This window comes from Necator americanus, chromosome X (assembly GCF_031761385.1).
Source record: "Necator americanus strain Aroian chromosome X, whole genome shotgun sequence".
Taxonomy (NCBI): domain Eukaryota; kingdom Metazoa; phylum Nematoda; class Chromadorea; order Rhabditida; family Ancylostomatidae; genus Necator; species Necator americanus.
In genome coordinates, this window is record NC_087376.1 from 28088872 (window position 1) to 28108077 (window position 19206).

General features: G+C 38.8%; 1 protein-coding gene across 4 annotated transcripts; it reads right to left on the bottom strand.

Annotated features, from left to right (window-relative positions):
• Positions 1-6540: 6540 nt before the first annotated feature.
• On the bottom strand, positions 6541-18788 carry RB195_025735 (uncharacterized protein; the record flags this gene model as incomplete). 4 transcript variants are annotated; one of them, XM_064214005.1, is made up of 40 exons in its annotated part: positions 6541-6604; positions 7212-7297; positions 7770-7913; positions 8205-8492; positions 8600-8735; positions 8801-8922; positions 8977-9070; positions 9193-9263; positions 9324-9413; positions 9464-9570; positions 9629-9735; positions 10219-10319; positions 10373-10540; positions 10733-10823; positions 10879-10999; positions 11131-11217; positions 11275-11359; positions 11702-11785; positions 11953-12057; positions 12205-12299; positions 12406-12538; positions 12602-12670; positions 13086-13181; positions 13255-13387; positions 13503-13595; positions 13667-13794; positions 13867-14032; positions 14097-14197; positions 14264-14392; positions 14461-14554; positions 14608-14739; positions 14837-14962; positions 15356-15451; positions 15545-15738; positions 15793-15877; positions 15945-16031; positions 16378-16473; positions 16561-16688; positions 17352-17378; positions 18288-18788. In XM_064214005.1, 40 exons carry the CDS (start codon positions 18786-18788, stop codon positions 6541-6543), a joined length of 4860 nt encoding a protein of 1619 aa, XP_064069883.1. The 4 variants fall into 4 exon arrangements, with proteins under 4 accessions (XP_064069883.1, XP_064069884.1, XP_064069885.1 ...); XM_064214004.1 differs by having other exon boundaries at positions 12406-12495; positions 12598-12670; XM_064214002.1 differs by lacking the exons at positions 17352-17378; positions 18288-18788 and having other exon boundaries at positions 12406-12670; positions 13279-13387; positions 16561-16676.
• Positions 18789-19206: the final 418 nt, after the last annotated feature.

Genomic DNA, 19206 nt, shown 5'->3' on the forward strand with positions numbered 1-19206 from the left:
ACGATCCCTTTGCTCATTGACAGAAAACCAACCGATAACTAAGCTAAACAAAAAAAAGTTCTCCGGAAATTGTGGTCAAGGCTGCCATCAAGCCGATAATTTTCTTTTGAAATTGGTTTCAGTTTCAACGCAATTTTTTTCAGGACCAGTGCTCCGAGGTTTCTTGAAGCAGTTGAGTGTTAGGTTGCTTCCGTTCATAGACTGCTCCATCTGTTAACAATATGTTCATCCTGATGGCTACTTATTCGAATTTTCACCAAAAAGATACCGATTTCCACAGTGTTTTCGAGGCAGAATTTCCTGTACTGATCCGTAAAGTCAACTCACATTCTCTCTCTCTCTCTCTCTCTCTTTCTCTCTCTCTCTCTCTCTCTCTCTCTCTCTCTCTCTCTCTCTCTCTAATGAACACAATCTCAATTTTCACAACTCTCTTAATTTATCGAACCTTTCCTTCCTTTAATACAGGAGATCTACCGTATCTACAGCCGGTGTGGGGTTCCCCTACTCCATTTTTTCGTGAACCTTCAAGAACTTTCTTTTACACTCTCCTTTTTTCTTTTGCGTTAACGTAAACAAGATCGTAATTTAAAAAAGTGAGGCAATGCACTTTGATGACGAGGCAGCGACATCTCGGCTGTTTGCCTCTTTTTTTCTTGAACATCTGGTGCCAAATTGCTGCGGATTTTGTAGCTGTTCTTTACTTAGCAACGGCAAATATTGCTGAACTTGCTTGGATATGTTGAGGGGTCAGTTGAGTCCATGATGACAACTGTAATAACCAGTAGATGACGTTGTAATATTTATTATTTTGTTATAGGAATATTAAGATTTGAATCTGCTAACAAGAAGAAGAACAGAATAACAACTAATCAGGAACTAAACAGTATTAGGTTAGATAGTTACCGTTTAATATTCCCCCGTTGAAAATGGATCTTCGGCCCAAAAAATTTAGGCTATTGTAATGTATTACTGTACGCCGTTGGGTAAGGAGTTGAGTACACGTCACTGAGGGAAAATTGAGTGAAACAAACTCCACCATTTACACATACTAATTACTAATTAGACAAATTCAATTTCTATTATTCTAGATTCCTGTCCTGAGTTACCTGACCTTCCTCAGGTTTTCCTACAGTTTCAAGCATTACCACCTCGCATTTTGGAGAAAGCAAGCTGCTCTTTAGAATGAGATAAACTCAGAAATTCTCAGGAAAAGGATCAAGAGAAAAATAAGGTACAAAGTACCCTTTTAATAGAAACCAGACATTTATACAATGGATCGCATTTAAGGCACATACTCAATAATGATCATCATGAAAGCTTAAGTATAAGCAGAGGATGTGAGAAAATTTAAAATATCCCTGAAAAGAACTACTGAACGGACTTTACGAATTTCTAGGAAATTTTGTTAAGCATTTGCAATCTGGATTGCGAATGAAAACAAATTTCACTTTGCTGCTAAGAATTAGCTGTTACTATAGTTCTTAGTGATTTTGTTTTAATGTGAAAGTTTTTGTATTTGTGAAACTTCCCCGCTAAAAATTAGTTCAATTTTAAATACAAATAGTGAAAAATAACCTTCATTAGTAGCAGTCGTCAATAGTTGAATATAGTTAAATAGGAATTATTTATTCAAATTAAAGTTTCAATCTTGTTTGCTTCCTCAAATTTTGATTTTTTAAAGTTTTTTCATGCGAAATTCTCCGCTGTTTCTGCCAAACGTGTGTCATATGGAAAGATTTGGATACTTTTAGATCGCAGCATTGCAGAAGCGTTGCGTTCGCAAGGATATCCTTTGTGAATCTCAATTTTTCCGCCGTATCATAGCAAAATTTTCCGGTAAAAAATACGTCGAAGGTGATTTTTTCTGGGGTTACCTCAAAAAAACCATACTAGAATATTATGTTCCTCATTCCAATTTGTTACTAGAAAGTCCAAGGAGAAAATCCTTTACCTCAATCGAATAAAACTGTAGCTATACCAACTGGTTAAAAATATGAGGAAGCTATACACCACATAAAGTTATTAATCAGAAGGGATTACTTACCTGATTAATGAATCCGATGAAGTTTTAATAACTTCAAAGATGTAGGGCTGAATGTTTCAGTTGGAAGCCTAAGAATGATATTTTTTGATTATAAGCACAATCAGCCCCACCGTAACAGTTTTGTAGAAGCAGTCATCATCAAAAAACGACATTTTTTTTTGGGCTGAGTAAGATTATTTTCCGATGTCACAAGGAAAATGTTTTGTATATGATTCATAAACGGGAGCGTCCTTACAGTGCTGCTAAGCGTTTCAATAAACGAGGGACTTCAAAAAAATCCAACACAGAGAATATCTGTGCGAAAAAATCTTTGCAATACCCCGTAAAATATCAATAAAAGCTGCAGGAAAATTCTCTATGCTTTAGAAGTTTGCACTTATCTTCAGCTATTCAAATTCATTAATTATTCTTTTTTCATTTCCATTACAATTCATTTTCTTTTTAAACCTAATAAACTGGATACATTACCGTGCTACTGCTAATATTTTGATGGATGTAATTCTTATATACTTCTTACTGAACCAGAGAATATCGGGCAAAGATGAGAGCAACACTTTTTTCCTGTTTTCTGCTGCTTTGATCGTTTAATCTTTGGAAGAATTCGCGCTGTACACCAGATCCGTCACGTTCTCTGGTGTCATGTAAAAAGTTCACTCGTCAAGAGAATTGAAAAGTTCAAGTCCAGTCCTTAACCTTTTAGTCCCAAGGGAAATATCTGTTTTGAAAGATAATCTTTTCTTTTCGGTTCAGTTATTCGGTTAGATTTTATTACTAATTCAGGTACATAATCGGACTTTTCAAAGGAAATTTTTTCAATTTATTCACACAGATCACAGGCGGAATGACGAAAAGGCTTTCCAAGGTTAATCTCAAGCGCACACTGATGATAGCATCCTTTTTTGCTTTTTTTCGTCAACAAAGTTTATATGAATTTATTTATTTTTCATTGTATTAAAAGGTGAAGAGACCGCATTTCTACAATATCCCCTATCACGTTTTATTACTGGTTTCTATTCGTGTTCTTTAGCACCACATATTATGCACTCTTCTATATTTATTCTGCTTTAGAGTGATGGTGAAAGGTACCACTGGTCCTGGACTGTCGATGGTTCAAAACCGCCCTAGGCCAAGTATGTTTGAGAAGATAACAACTGACTTGGTGCATCGACTCACCTCCGCAACTCATTTTTATGCCATACATATATGCGTTCATAAATATCATACGATCCTGAATTAACGTGGAACGCGTTGACACATTCCAAGCGGGCTAATCAGCGTCGGGAATTTCTAGGAAACCACATATAATCTGGTCAAAATGACACGAACCTCGGTGTAGTTGCACGAGCGGTCGCGCCGGAGCAACGCGATTTTGGTTTTGCTTGGAAATTTACCAAATTTCCCCAAGTAACGTCATCCGGATCGGTGTTGGCCACAATTTTTCGTTTCTATTCATCCTTTTTCCCTTTCTTCTAATCTTTTCTTCAATGCTTCTTTTTCGTGTTTTTGTGACGCTTGCTGTATTTACTTCTGCAATAACGACCAATATTGTATCTGTTCTTGAAATTTGGTCCAAAATTGTATTTATTTCTATCTTAATGTTTTTTCTTCGCCTTCCCTCCTTCCTTTACAAGCAAAAAAAAAGAAAATTAATACAATTGCGAACCATATTTCAAGAGCAAAACATAAAGAAAAGCCATACAGCAACTTAAGAACAATATAGATCAATACAACAAAAGCAACTACAGCAAACGTGACAAAAATACGAAGAAAGAAGCATAAAAGACGAAGAAGATTAGAAGACAGGCAGAAAGAATGAAAAAAAAAACAAAAAATTGCAGCCAATATCGGTCAGCATGACGTTACTTAGCAAACCTTGCCAGATTGCCATGCAGACCGCTCGCGGGCCATCTGCGAGCGGTCAAAAACCGCGTTGATCCGGCGCAACCGCTCGCGCAGCTACACCATGCTCCATCTCGTTTTGACCCGACTATGCAGCTGGTTTTACATGAAGTGCACTCACGTACTTGTTTTCAAAAATCACAGACGTTCAAGGCATATAAATTTATTTGCTTTCCGATGTTCAAGCGAACTGAGCTCATTGGAAAAAAGAGAGTCGGGCCCTGATTACAAGTCATACATTAATCATTGCGTTATTTTTTCTTCACACAACCGCCACATATTAGCGATCGCACTCAACCATTAAATGAGTTCCTCAGCCCCTTTATAATCCTGATTCTCCACTTCTCTGTAAGACCCCATAGAGATGATGAGAACAAACGAATCACAAAGAATCAAAGGAATTGTACTTCAATTATTTCCCATTGTTCAATTTTTTGTTGAGTAGTTCCTGCGATATCGTCTTCGACATCAATAGACCTTCCCAAAACAAAGCTTCACCATCAGTCCGGATGAGCTTCATGAGCATAGCAGCGCGAGTTGGAATTTAGCTGAGTTGACATCATAGGGTTACACTGTAATAACGTTCACGCACACATATATAGTTAGCAACTATGTACAACTGAGGAAGTCTGATGCATCATATCAATCATTGATTGAGGTTGGGTAGAGGTAAGAAAGGGTGGATCAAGAGAAGTAAAGCGAATTATTGCAAACACGTCGTGCCTACCCCCATGAAAGCCTCCTTAGCGACGACTATAAGTCCACCAAATTTATTTCCTATCCTGGAACGATGGGAACGCCTGCATTTCTCACTTAACGATCTCCGAGGTCATCGCAGAGCTGCCGCCTCTTTGTTATCCCATCGTTGCATTAACTTCCAGAAAAAAGCCTTTTGGAAATCCTAGCGTATAGCGCTAGCGCTGGTACTGCAGTCCTTCACGAGCGATGCGGAACGCTCTGCAATGACTCCATTTTAACTATGAACACGAACTCGAACAGTTTATAGACATTTTTTCTGCATCAAACTTGACAATTTTATACAAAGCTTGGTTTCGCAAGTCACAGTTTGATCAAAACGACCTGAAGATTGCTGCAGTTGCGTAGGCGGTGCGATGGAGCTAGCGGTTTGTGGATCGAGGTGGGACCATCGCTTTCTTTACTCGAATTGCATCCATGAGTGGAATTAACGAGCTTCGAATCCGAACCCAGCAAACTAGTACTACTTTTACTGTTTGTCCAATCAACCGTTTGAAAAACACGCTACCCACACCATGTTCATATGAGGGATACATTCTCATAAATTAATCATTCAATTAATTAATTTTTATTTTTTTCAACGCAAAACTCGATACTGACCAGTAATATTGATGAGGGAGGGATCGATTCGAATGGAGTAAGCGAAAATAGATCAGTGGCGAGCAACTTATGAGAAGGATGTGTTCATGTAGCTCCTTTCCACGTGTAATTCATCAAAGTCTAGTGTCATTTTGTTCCATTATTCCGACAGAGCTGCTCATTATAGAAACACTGCATGGTGCAAAATTAAAGTTTGCCTTGAAATGAAAAGGAAATAGAACTAAAATCTTCCACATATTATTGAAAACACGTTGTACGATACTTCTATCAGTGATTTTCGACAATTTCTTCACTTAAAGGCGGCATGGCACGAATCTGGCGTGGTAAGGGAATCCCTGAGAAATGTTAGACAGTGATCTGCTCAGCAACTTATTAATTGGTTTCACTTGAATGAATGAACAGGCAATCGAGGAGAACTCAGTGGCTTTCGAGCGCTGCGCAGCTGGATGCGGCCCGTGCGCAAGATTGGCGCATTGCAACCGAAATCGTCGTGAAAAACTGAGCCTTCTAAGTCGTTTTACTACGACGATTAGGAACAAGTGAGTGGAACCCAATCCCGCTCCCACAATCTACAAATCCATCTCTAGCTTTCCCGAAGAGGAGGAGGAGGAAGAGGGGGTCCCTCACCCGTCATTCGTGGTATGCTGCCTTTAAAGTCCTCTCTAACTCATAATTACATTGAGTTCCATTGATTGATTATAAATCATTTTGCTACTATGACGTTTCTCCATTTTCTTCCCTATCTGGTTGGGACTGCTCAACCTGGTCGCACAACTGATTCCCGAAAGAGGGAAGGAAGAAACTCTTTCGCATCCTCACTCAAAGATCAGATCATTGTTCGATGTATTAAATATGATTAACCAAGCAACAATGGTATAATTTTTACTCTTCAATGAAATCTTTTAGTTTGACTCTTCAATATAGAATTGCATCCTACTATTCTATAATACTTATACATTTGAAAAGTACACAACGAAAGACTTTAAGCATTTCCATGGAGGTGCATGACGACTCAAATGGTTAACATACGTATTCTGAGACAAATTGTAATCACATTCGAATCAGATTCACTACTGTTACGGAGAGATCACCGCATTCCAGAAAAAAAATGACAATGAAAGAAGGCAAACCACGTAGGCACCGGCAAGGCAACACGTCGTGGACAAAAATGAGCAAACTAGCTTTTAATAACCACGTATTGAAGGAATGAAGGACGAAATAACACATATCATTTGAAAACATCAGAATGGTGTGATTATACTCTGCTTAGTTCGTCCGCCAACCCCATTTTCGAGGTGAAGACACCTATAAATCAATAATCTTCTTTGGAAATAATGTTTAACGGCAACATATCAAAAAACAGACGATTCTGGTTCACCTTAACGAATAAATAGGAGTACGGGTATAGTTCACGAATATGAACTTGATTGCGCTCCCTAATAATTAAGAGAAATACAGCATTGGGGGCTTCCTTCTGTCCAACGATGGAACTTACTACGAAAGCGACGAACTTTAGCATCATTGAACGTCCGTAATGCACTTATTATAACTTAAATAAACACCAAAAGCTGGTCCACTCGCATAATTGCTGAGGCGCTACGAATTGAAACCGTTCTATCACCCGTAGTAAGTTGTACCGTTGGGAGATGAGATCACACACGGCTGTTTCATACCCCTTTTTAAGATTAGTGGATGTGGGGGAAATTGACTGTACATTGGAGATACTCGTAAACTAATTACACACTTATCCCTCTCTACTCGGAAAAAATCCGAACACCGTCAATTTCGAGATATGCCGTCTCTAACGCTGGGGTTACATAGAGTACAGTAGCCCCAAACTATCAGTAGGAATGTAATTCCTTAAGAATAGAGGCTAGAACTGACTTAAAGTATCCAGTAAAATGAATTCTACCTGCAATCACATCCCAGAACTGGACATCCGCTCTCTTTTTCAAACCATGATATCATGTGCTTTGCATGTCCTCCATGACTACACATCTGGAATGGGATACATAAAACTTAAATAGGACCCGTACTACTTTTTCAAAAATACTGTTTTTAATGATAACTCGGCGAAGAAATATAATCTGACGAATGATCGCACTCCCTTCTTTCTTTTCTTTGATGTAGGAATGTGATTTGAAATTAGCACGATCGTGAATGTGAACCGTTCAAACGGCGTTCTTTTCAATTTGCGCTCAGTAATATCAGATCAATGTAAATGACGTAAATGAATGTGTTCCCAGCTAAAAATTGCTAAGCCATATGCTGCACCAACACCTAACAATTACTCGTCATCATTCATGATTTAGTACAATATTATTATTTGCAAAATAAGAAAGATATAACATTCTCAATAACCTTGACTTAAGAACAAAAAACACGATACATATCCCTCCAATTCAAAGTAGTTGACTGTATCCCTCAAGATTCAGACTATTTCGAACTTTGATTGCTGAAAAGAACTCACCAGGCAAGTAGAAAACATCATAGAGAATGTTCCCGCTGGATGATCATAATCGTTAACTGGCGTTCCGTAAGAAAGTCCACAAAGAGAACAACGGGGATACGATTTACGACATTGAGGGCACGCACTATCGGGTGCACGTTTTATCTGTGGAAAATCACCATTTGTTTAGTGAATATAGAAGAAATGATGTAACAAAATGAATGTTTTACCTGTTTGCTGACAGGAAAACATTTTAATTTATTCTTTTTTTTTTGTATTTCAGGCATACGTTCATAATGACATCTTAATTAAAGAAACCATAAAGTCAGAGTCATTTTAGTAATAGAAACACTACATGCCTCAGTACATGGGGTCTGTTATACGAAATTTAAAAACCAGTTTACAACAAAAAAAAAAGCGGAAACAAACAGGAACATATCGACTAAGCCGACTAACCTCAGCTTCAGTTCCACCATCTACTCCGTTGTAATCATATGGTAATAATTCTGTTGCCGCCGAAATCGTACTTGTTTCCGAATCTGACGGACCTGCCGATGACATTGATAGAGATATTGTTGGGCCACCAATCGAAGTCCCGCTAATGGATGCCGAGGATCTACTGCCAGTAGTTCGGCTCGCCGTCGATCGGGACCTTACTTGAACGATTTGTTCAGTAACTGCAGACTCTGCATTACGCAGAGCAGTCTCGTAACTTGAGCCACAAAAAGTGCAAGCTATGTCCACCTAAAAAGGGAACCGCCTACTCATGAATAAAAAGAGAATGTTTATGGGGTTTCGGATATTCTCCTTTCGCAAGTTGAATGACCAGAGGAAATGAGTGTTAAACGTACCGATGTTTTGAAATCAGGCCAAAGAAATTGTGGTACTAGGTTCAGCAACTTTCGTCTGAGACAATACCTCTCCATTTGCTGCAATATGTAGGAATACCTACAGAATTCAGCACGAGTGAGATGCAACAAATCAGGCCTAAACTGCAGTCTTGAGTCATTTCCTGCTGTACTAATCAAAAGAAAGTTGATATGGAAACTTGCAAGTCGTCAGTGACTAAAAAGTAGCTTGTGGGAAACATAGTGTACAAAGATGGGTAACTAATCGAGCATATTTCTTTAGTGCTATCACCGTCAACTGTGAGATTCATGTTTTCGACCGACTTCTGGAAAAAAAACAACTCAGAAGTAAACGAAAAGAAAAAAAACAAACCACCTACCTTTTCGTCATAACTAGGGTCATCCCCCTCGAAACAACGTCCAGCAACAAGAAGATGCGACACAACTTGACAATCCTGAGTCGAATATAGATACCTTGAATTTTATGGCATAAGTGAGGTAAACAACAATAGAGATACTTTGAATTCTATGCCATAAATGAGGTGAAAACGCAACGAACACTAGATGTTCCCGGATAAATGATCACTAAAACCTACTCAGAAAGAACATGTAGTGAATCTGGATGTCGTCCTAGGCCCACAAACTGGAGTCGATCCATACCAGTACTCTACAGAAATTAATACTTTAATGACTCCAGTAATCAGACAACAAATGAGATGAACAGCACCTGTTCAAAAAGAAAGTGCAAGGCTTCCTTCATCTTTATTGTCGGCAGAAGATTAACGCACCAAGCAATCCGCAAACTCAGCGGTATTCGCTAAACAAAACTATTATTATTCAAATAAAAACCACCAAACTTATATTCACCTGGTTCTCGAGCACAATTCTTGTGTATTCCATAGGATGTGTAGAAGTTAGCACTCCAAGTAAAAAAAGCAACATCGGTATGAACAACGGGTTGAGGGTAGGTGACTCTAAAACATATGTGAAGTAAGGAATAATAAGTGACTTGAACAGAGACTGTCCACTCACTACAATGTTCCTTTACGAACGCATGAATTTTGTCCTCCAACCGAAGGCGTCTGGCATCATATTTTGCTGATGACTTGTTCTCTGCATCACAAATTTGGTTTAGGTATCTGAAGTGTAGGATTTTACCAAACTTGTATATGATACATTGAGAACGAAATATTCAAAAAGAAATTTTTTTTTATAAATTTAGCGGTTGAGCAGGTAATTTATGCCGGACGCAGCTTACACGAACAGTTATCCTTCTGATGACAGTGAATATTTTCACCCTTAAAGTTTTGCAGTACCGATGAGTTATTGAAACTCTCTGTGCATTATTTGCTATCAACAAGTTGGAGATGACCAATCTGCTTTCTTGTCCTCGCGTGTTTGCATATCATTATTACCTATTTCAGGAATCTGAATGGAGAAGATGCCGATGTTATGCTTATGTGCACGGTAAAAAAGTCAAAATTTTGAAGAGTGGTGCTGCGATAAGTCATGTGATCCTTTGGGAATGAAAATGAGTGACCAAAGGTTGCGCGAATCGTTCGTAAATGTGTTTAAGGTTTTCGTGTTCTTTACTGCGACATTGCTTAGTAAGTAAGGAATACCTGAACACAACTGTACCGAAGAAACAGAAAGCATTCAAGAATGAGCACGGATTCTCAGTAAATACCGGTTTTCCGAGTTTACGTCGAATAAGTAAGGTATACTAAAAATAGAAGTATACGATAATCTCCAGATATTAAAATATATGTCGTTTACCTCAATAAATCGTTCTGAATCGCCATTTATGAGGCAGAGATATATCACAGGTATTTGTCGAGGGATGTCTTTGTTTGCTGCGAATTTTTCATCAGACACCATACGGTCCTCGCTCACGGGTAAGCAGTACGGGGCCAATATCATCCGTCGTACACGTGATCGAGCAATCTTGAAATAAGTTTTTGTTTTGCTGATCTTGTAATTATTAGCACATCATTTGAAGAGAGCTGTGTATTACCAAATTATATAATTTCATGATAGTTGTTCACAAGACATATGATCAAATTTATTTGCTGTTTTACTCTAATATCTATAGAAAAAACGGCAAATATCTTACTTGAAGCAATAAGATTAGTATACCTTGATGAATGAGAAATGCTCAGAATCGCAATCTTGCCATGTTACATCTGACTCCGATTCTAATGTACACAGTTGAAGAATACCAGGGAGCCTAGAAAATGTGTAATGACAAAAAGCGTTAAACATGAATCTATTTTGGCTTATACCCTTTCACGTCTAAAGTAGGGTTATTGGTGTACTCTTCAGGTCCTATCGAGTTCTTTTCGTTTCCCGAAAAATCATCGGGATCCGTGGTAGCGTCATCCATATCACCAACACCACGCATATCTAAGAGCGCATGAAAAATAACAGAATAGTTCTTCGAGAATAGAAACAATTGACTTCTTGCCACGGAAGATGCATGGAAAACATTAGTGTTCTTACGCAGTAGGCAGGAAACGAGTTGTGGGAGGGCTCACCATAACAAATTTGCTGTTGTCGGGCCGCACTCAGTAACCATTGCGTCCACCGCTTCGGAATTTGCCCCGCCAATCCGCGAAAAATTGCTGCAGTGGTTTCTTAGTACAAAGAAGCAAGAGCAGAGAATTTACGAAAGAACTCACACAACAGCGGTTTCCGGTCGTCGATATTGTCCATACCATTAACCAAGCGTGATTTCATTGTTTCGTATAGGTGTTTTGGAATTGACTGAAGAGAACTTATCTCATTAAAACAAGGGATTTTCTCTAACATGCCGGCCACACTCGATTTGCTGCAATATTCGCAATGGGTTCACTATATTTTATCTATTTTTTATATTTATTATTTATTTTCGTTTTCCAGTTATTTTTTCCGGTTCTAATTTGATTTGATTTTATTTCATTCATTCATCTTTCATTTCGAGAATGCATTCACATAGACAAATACAAATACAGACTAATAGAGCCAGTAGGGACTAAATGAAAAAGACTTATCAAGCATATAACCCGCGCATACAGCGCATACAGCTGGCCACAAATTAAGAAATACGGAAGAGAATGATGAACGTACATCGAACGACTCCCACATCCGTGTTTCTTCCAAAACATTGATAAACTCAGGTTTCACAGCGAATCCTTCGTCAGGCGCTACGAACTAAATATACATTGTGGAAAACACAGACTCATAATAGAAACCAAACAAAAAGTGAGCGAGTAACGTTACTATTATAATTGAAAAAGTAGAGGTAAAAATGTATTTCAATCAGTCTGTCGATTTTAGGTACACTAAAAAAGTTCAATTAAGCGATCGAGGTAACTAACCGGAGCAAATACAAATCTTGACCGACCATTGGGTTGTTCTACGAGACATAGAAGCCCACTGTATCCTGCAGGAGCAAAATCGAACGAGTATATTTTGTGATGGAGCTGAAAGGTGTGGTTGTGTATACCACTAGTAAAGGACATTATCACGGTAGTCCCAGTGAGTAAGGACAGGGGATTAGCTAGTAGTTTGCCTTGGCATTAAAAATGACTACATGGAAAGAAACTGAAAAAAAAAGATGAATAGGTTACCTTGATTCGATAACCGCTGTCAACTTTGCTCGCTGTTACTGAGTAGCGGCTATCAAATAGAGAAGTTCGAATGACGTACGGTATATCATTACCATCTGATTCAAAAAAAAATTCACTAGCTGGATCCACATTAAACTGTACAAAACGTAGGCCATCTCACATACAACAATATTTAGTATTACAGAAAAAAGAAGCGCTCACAGTCGTTCATAACAACTTCGATTCTCTCTTGCAGATCACGTAATTTCTCCGTTTTAGTCATATCCAGACCAAGATGATGAAACACAGTCGCTAAACTGTTCACATGCTTGCTGGTAATTTTCTCAAACTCCTCCTCAAAAACCAGTTGTCGCTCTTTCTCTTCATATTCCGTCGATGGGCACGAATTACAACCCGCCTCTATGCAGGAGAATGATTTCGGTGCACTCGACTGAGGTACAGACGGATCTTCCTCTGGACGTGTACCCTGAAATAGAAATAATATAATGACCTCGTCATATGCGTAAGATGAAAAATCATATTCACAACTATTCCTTTAAAAAAAACCCTTTCTTTTAAAAGGAGCGACTGGTGTACTACAACTGAGGCAACAGGAAATTAAAGTTATCAGCTATATATAAACTTCATGCCCATGCAAGAATATAAGTGAATAGAATAACACTCAAAGGTAATTTGTTGTAGATGCTTATTACATATCGTACAAATCAGCTTCTACGACAATTTGATAGGCAGAGAAAAAAAAAGGAAGCAGCACCGGTAACTACGACAGAACTGGGACAGGACGTTAGTAGTGGAAGAAACAAAAAACAATAATAATAGAACAGTTATAGTGAGCCATAGAATAAAATCGGTTCTTTAAGGAAATCAATGATAAATTTTACCCTATCGCTACCAACGCCGTTGTCTTCCAAACTGGTCTTGCCTCCTGATCTGACCTCCACACTTGCCAATAACAGAGAACTGTTCGTCAAATTACTCTGAAGATTTTTCGTAGAAAATTAATGAATAAAAAAAGTGCAATTATTGCAAATCAGCAAAGATAAACTCTACTGCAGCAAAAAATTGAGCCTGTGCCTTATCGATCGAGCTATCTTGACTTCTACATAGTGGGCCGGTCACCTTCGCACTGGTCTGATCGCCAATCATGTGATTGGGAACTCTTGACGATGGAGTCGTCTGGAATCTAAAAACAAAATAATCATATGTGGTAAGAACGACTGGACTTTTCCACTAACTCTGGAAGAAACGAATAGTAGAACGCGATTAAGCAGAAAAAAGGAAGAAAAAAGCAAACACACCTATCTGGTTGGAGTAACTCAACAATTGAATTACTTTGAACTAACGGTGTTGACACACGCGTTGATGCAGACGATCCACGCTCCATATCACTTCTGAATGGAAAAGAATAATGTAAATTTATCAATAATGCGAGTTTGAAAGCAAAGCACGTGAAAAATCTCACCGAGGAACTTTACAAGCTAGATGCGAGTCGGACTGCACCCTGCGTAAAACGGTCGGCACAAAAAATGGAGACAAGTGGGATTCATTAGAATCTCTGATTCCTAAGGAAGAATTCGATCCCACAAAGACCTGCAAAATAAACTTCTACATTTTTCGAGACGAATTGTATCAAGCACACCCTGAGATTTTGAGAAAACTCACTGGATGTTCCACTAACTTCACAGTGCCATCCTCTTCGTCACTTTCATTTCTACCAGGCGCTGGTGTTGTCCAACACAGAGGCATAGGTGTATCCGAATCTTCTTTGCACTTGTCGTACATCTCTCCGTAGGAGAGAATTTGGTAAAGCTCCTCTGTTCCATTATATCTGAGTTGAAAGTTTTATAAGGAGATAATCAGTTAGGTTACGTTAGATAAACAGATAAGCTCACGTTTTCATTCGGGCATCTATGAGATCAGGTGATACTGTTCCATCCCATATTTGTTCAATAGAAAAAAGTTGATCTGTCGTAAAGCTATCAATTTTCACTCTCTGAATGAAGTCAACGATATAGAACACACTCGAAAAGAAAACCAAAACGTAAGAGAATGCACTGACTCGAAAAGGATCAAAAGATAACTCCTGTACATTACACCGCAAAATTCTTTCAGAACCTCGAAAGTGTAGCAGCAACTCAAATGGCAGATAAGGATTCCACTTTATGGAAGAGAGTCCGTTTCTGCCGTCCTTAAGGGATAGCATTTGACAACAAAAAATCCGGAGTTACTGAAGTAATCCCATAAGAGAACACCTACTATTGGAATATTAATTCGTTGAATAGGACCGAAAAGGCGCCTACTGTCGTATATATGAACTTCCTCTTCATTGAATCCAGCGAACACGTGGGTCCTAAGGAACGAAAAAAGTGGTGTCTATGTCGACCGCAGCTTTATGAAACTTACCTAAATTTGTTGCTAGCCATATGCGTGATACCATGATCAAGAAATAAAGCTTGGTCTGTTTGATTAGGACAACGAATATCAAATAATCGTACACTGTCAGTGGTAGATAACAACAAACGTGAGGGATGATCCCTAAAATTTGTGAGTAGTCAATCCGACCTTTATACCAACGCCAAACGTGATGAAGTTGCCATAAAAAAAATGTCCAGCAACTATGACAAATCCTTACCAAAGCCAACAAACATCCAACATATTTGATGATGTTGTTCCGTTAAACACAATCCTAGGTTTGAGGGAGAATTTGTTCTGGCTCACAAGATCCAACACAAATAAGGAGGTCGTCGCTGGAACGCACCTAAGAGCCAAAGCTTATAACAGCGAAGGACAAATGGATCTGTAAACAAAATGAGAGGTTGCGAAAAGAAGAAACAATTTTAAGAACTCATGCAGACACAAAAAAGATTGAAAGCCTCACTCAAATCAGCAGATGACGGAAAACTGAGGTGAAACAGAAGCTCAGATTAAAACTTATCAATATAAGAATGATAAAAGTGAGAGAATTGCTGTTGCTACAGCGTCTCAATTCAGAAAAGTAAGTGTAGGCGCTGGTAATATGTCACTGTCTCGCATAGAAAATTTAAAAAACACTCAAAAAATTAGGGTCATCTGCGATGTGGCAGAAGCTTAACGCTAGCTTTGAGTTGGGAATAGTTGGAGTCTATGAACTGTATGAAATTCCAAAGCTCACTGAAAATCCGTAGCTGCCAAAAACCCATTATCCAGCTGGTTTATTTTGGCATTTACCACTGGATCCTCCCCTTTCCAGATCTCGACAGCAACCAACCTAAGTTGGAAACTTCGAATAAAACATGTTAAAACTAAAATTGGCAACATTATTAGAAGGGAAAGTGAAGAAAGAAAAGTTTCTATCACTCACTTTTTCTTTTCTAACGTACAAGAAGACTTGGTAATGCCAATACGTCCATCAAAAGTGCCATGAACAGAAAACGGTGCTCGATCAACAAAATCTCTCGCGGTTACACGATGTCTTGTTTGTTCATCCGTTAAATCTATCGACTCCACTTGATAAATGGAGTGCCGGGGCATATTAGGGTGCAAGATTTGATGAAGCTGAAGGTAACTGTGAAGTAAAATTGTTGAAAAGAGATCGTACACCATCAAAACCTCGACTCGGCCTGTTGTATTTGCAGTAAACACCTCGATAATTCTTTCACTAACATACCGGACTTGCGGCTGTACTGGAAACAGTCTGCAAGAGCATCTATTCTAAGAGAAGAGAGATTTGAGATTTTAAGATTTGAAAAAATGAGCCTTACAATTGTGGTGGACAGAAAAGCCGAGGACTTTTCGATGCTGCAGAAACATATCCCGATGAATGACATCGATCCATCGATGAAATTTTGCTGAAAGGTGGATTCTAGAGCAAAAAAGGCTCATGACAACTTAATTGTGTTTGAAAGGAATGTAATACATCAGAAGAGGGGTAAAGTGTCGTTGGGGGGCACTCAGGGGCGCCTTTATTTCACGAAGCTCTTGCTTTTTTCTCTTAGCAACTTAAGTTTACATGTCACAGATCCTCTAAGACTAATGCCTAGGCCTTACGGCCCGATTGATTATTTACTTCGAGAAATAAGGGCGCCATTGAGTGTCCCCCGCCCCAACGACACTTTACCCCAGAAGAGATCTAACTGGATACTAGTTCCAAAATGACCCTAATATGAGGTCTCAAGAGAAAATAGTAGTAGTTACCATCCAGAAAAGGTACAACCTCCAGGATCTGAATGACGAGCCACTGTATATGCATTTCCACTGGGAACACGATAATTTATGGAGCGCTCAGAGACCCTTGAAGATTATTTTAAGATGTTACAAAAAAAGATTGAAAAGAGTAAAGAAATTGTGCTAATTCATCACGTGATAAATAAAACACACCCCATTTTCACTTCTTCTTCTTCACTGCCTTCTTCATCAGAATCATCACCTTCGGAACTCCTCATGGTCCGCTTTCGTACTCGAAATCGACGAAAAGTCCTATCCATCTTCACCATCTCCACTATGTACTAGAAATCTCCTTCAATACAAGAGGTCGCAGAAACACTGCATGTAGTAGGAGTTGGATAGAACAGATCTCAGCAATACGAAAAGAAAATTCATGCAAAAAACCAAGTAATCCAAAGAGAATCTAGGAAACCAGTAGGTAATTAGAAACGCGCTCATTTCTCTGGTCTCACGAAATTCCTTTCGGCATACTGTAGCTCGGCAGCTCTGAAGTTCCTCTGCGGCATTTCTTGACAGGCGCCAACGAGAAGACATGGGAAGTTATCAGGAATCCAAAAAATAGGTTATTTCGCGGGACCTTCCATTCTGGCCAAATGCTTCCGGATATCTTCTCAAAGAAGATATGGAGAGCTCCTATACGGTCTCACATAAACCGGGACAGAGGTGTTGATTTCCAGGCTTTATGTTGCTCATGGCAAGGAATGCGCTAAGAAATTCGCATTAGTTAGTTTGGAGAAGTCGTTTTGTGGCACTCACTACTACTTTCTGCGTTTATTAAAGGTTCGGTCCATGGTGGTCCTCTAAGTTATGCAAAAAAAAGGATTTTCAGAATACGTGATTACATATGGGATTAACAAGTAAAGTGGGCCGTACACGTGACGCCAATCGTTGGACCAGAGCCCTGAGCAACTAGGATCCACGCGCTTTACAGGAACATCGCCTACCTTATGGTCAGATTTCTTCACGAAATCCTTTAAAGAAAAATAAGATGTTTATCGTATCCCGCTCCAAAAGAGAAACCACTGGGCGACTCTGGCACGCGATTGGGACAGGAAGGATTACTGGCGAACGCTTGACAAGCTCGAAGAACAACGGAAGTCAAGGTGATCAAGGCGATAACCGAGTGAGTCGTTTAGTTGTTTCTAGATCAAATGTGAAAGAAATTCAATAAGGAGTTGTAAAAATGAATATTATTGATTTCCTGTCCTTCATTTCTATTTTAGACGTGAGCTTTCCTATTCATCAAATCTTTTACCCTAAAATCCCATAGATAAGAGCGGTTTAATTTACCGGTGAAAAATGAATTGAATGAAATTGAAATTGAATGCAGTCACCCCTCTAACTTGATGGATGGATAAATAAAAATCGGAGAAGAAGTTTAGAAGAAGCTCCGCCCCTCAACTCTAAACGCCGCCCACTTAATAAACAATTCATATAGAAAAATAGCGATTTTAACGGAATTTCTGCCGGAATCTCTCTAGAAATGCCGGAATTTGATCTCTGGATAGAACGTGAAGAGCCCATTCGATCAGTAAAATTCCATAGATAAGGGCGGTTTAATTTACCGGTAAGAAATGATTTTGAAAAAATATTTTTAAAATTTTATTTGTATATTAAACAACAAGGACTCCAACATACCTAAACATAACACTAAACTTTTCCAATTTCTACTTCGTCATCATCGTTTATATTCATCATGGCAAAATCGTTTTTGAGATTTTCCAAATCACACAATGCTTTTTCAAAGCTATGTTGAATAACATCAGATGAAATGGATTGGAAACTTTCGCTAACTAAAAATGCAGCTTCTTCGTAGCTCATCCTTCTCCTTATTCCACTTTTTATGTAAGTTGCTTTAGCTTCATCTCTCATCCTGGTACTTCATCAATATTTCCCAAATTGAAAGGGGATACGTTTAAGGCTTCAGCTGCAACGAACTTTCGAAAATCCGAGCATTTTTGTAGATGGTCAGACGGTAATGGTTGACCGACACTTGTTCTTCTTCGTACAGAGAGCTTTTTTTGCGCCATAAACAGGATGCACCAATGCGCAGATGCTTTGAAATTTTGGTGACCATGCTCTTCTGCTAATTCCTTTGCTTTGGTCCTTATTTCTTTCACCGTGACAGCTCTATTTTCTTCTCGTTTTTTGACAACCCAGTTGTAGATGGCATCTTCAACTTCTTCAACGCTTGGCTTTTTGTATCGTCGGGCTCTCTTCATTGCTGGCATCTCTTGAAGATTTTGTCGATCAACAACCCACTTTCTTATCATTGCTTCAGTGACTTCAAAATGACTAGCCGCTGCCAAGGTTCCATGCAAATCACGATAATTGACGGCGTCTAGCTTGAAAGCTGCTGTATACGATTTACGACGTTTCATAGCAGGTGATACAGGATAGAAAGAGTATAGAAAACAGTAAGAATAAAGGTAGAGTTGTAGGCTATTATTGCGATAATCATGAGCACACAACGCCAAAAAAACGTATACAAACGTCAATTTTCATTTTCTAGCACAAACCGCTCTTATCTATGGACCGCTCTTATCTATGGGATTTTAGGGTAGGTGTTTTTACTGAAGAAAAAGAATTTTTCTGCGAAAAAAAATGGAACAAAATGAAGGATGAAGTCCACCTATTAGAACTGTGTGGTTAAATATTGCATACGAATTCCATGGATGCACAACAGCAAAACGTTCTTTTAACAGAAATGCTGCTATATCTGAAAAAAAAACCAGGAATTCCACGATATGCCCGCCTGGTGATTTAATGGATTTGATATCGCAAAATGAGCTTTATGTC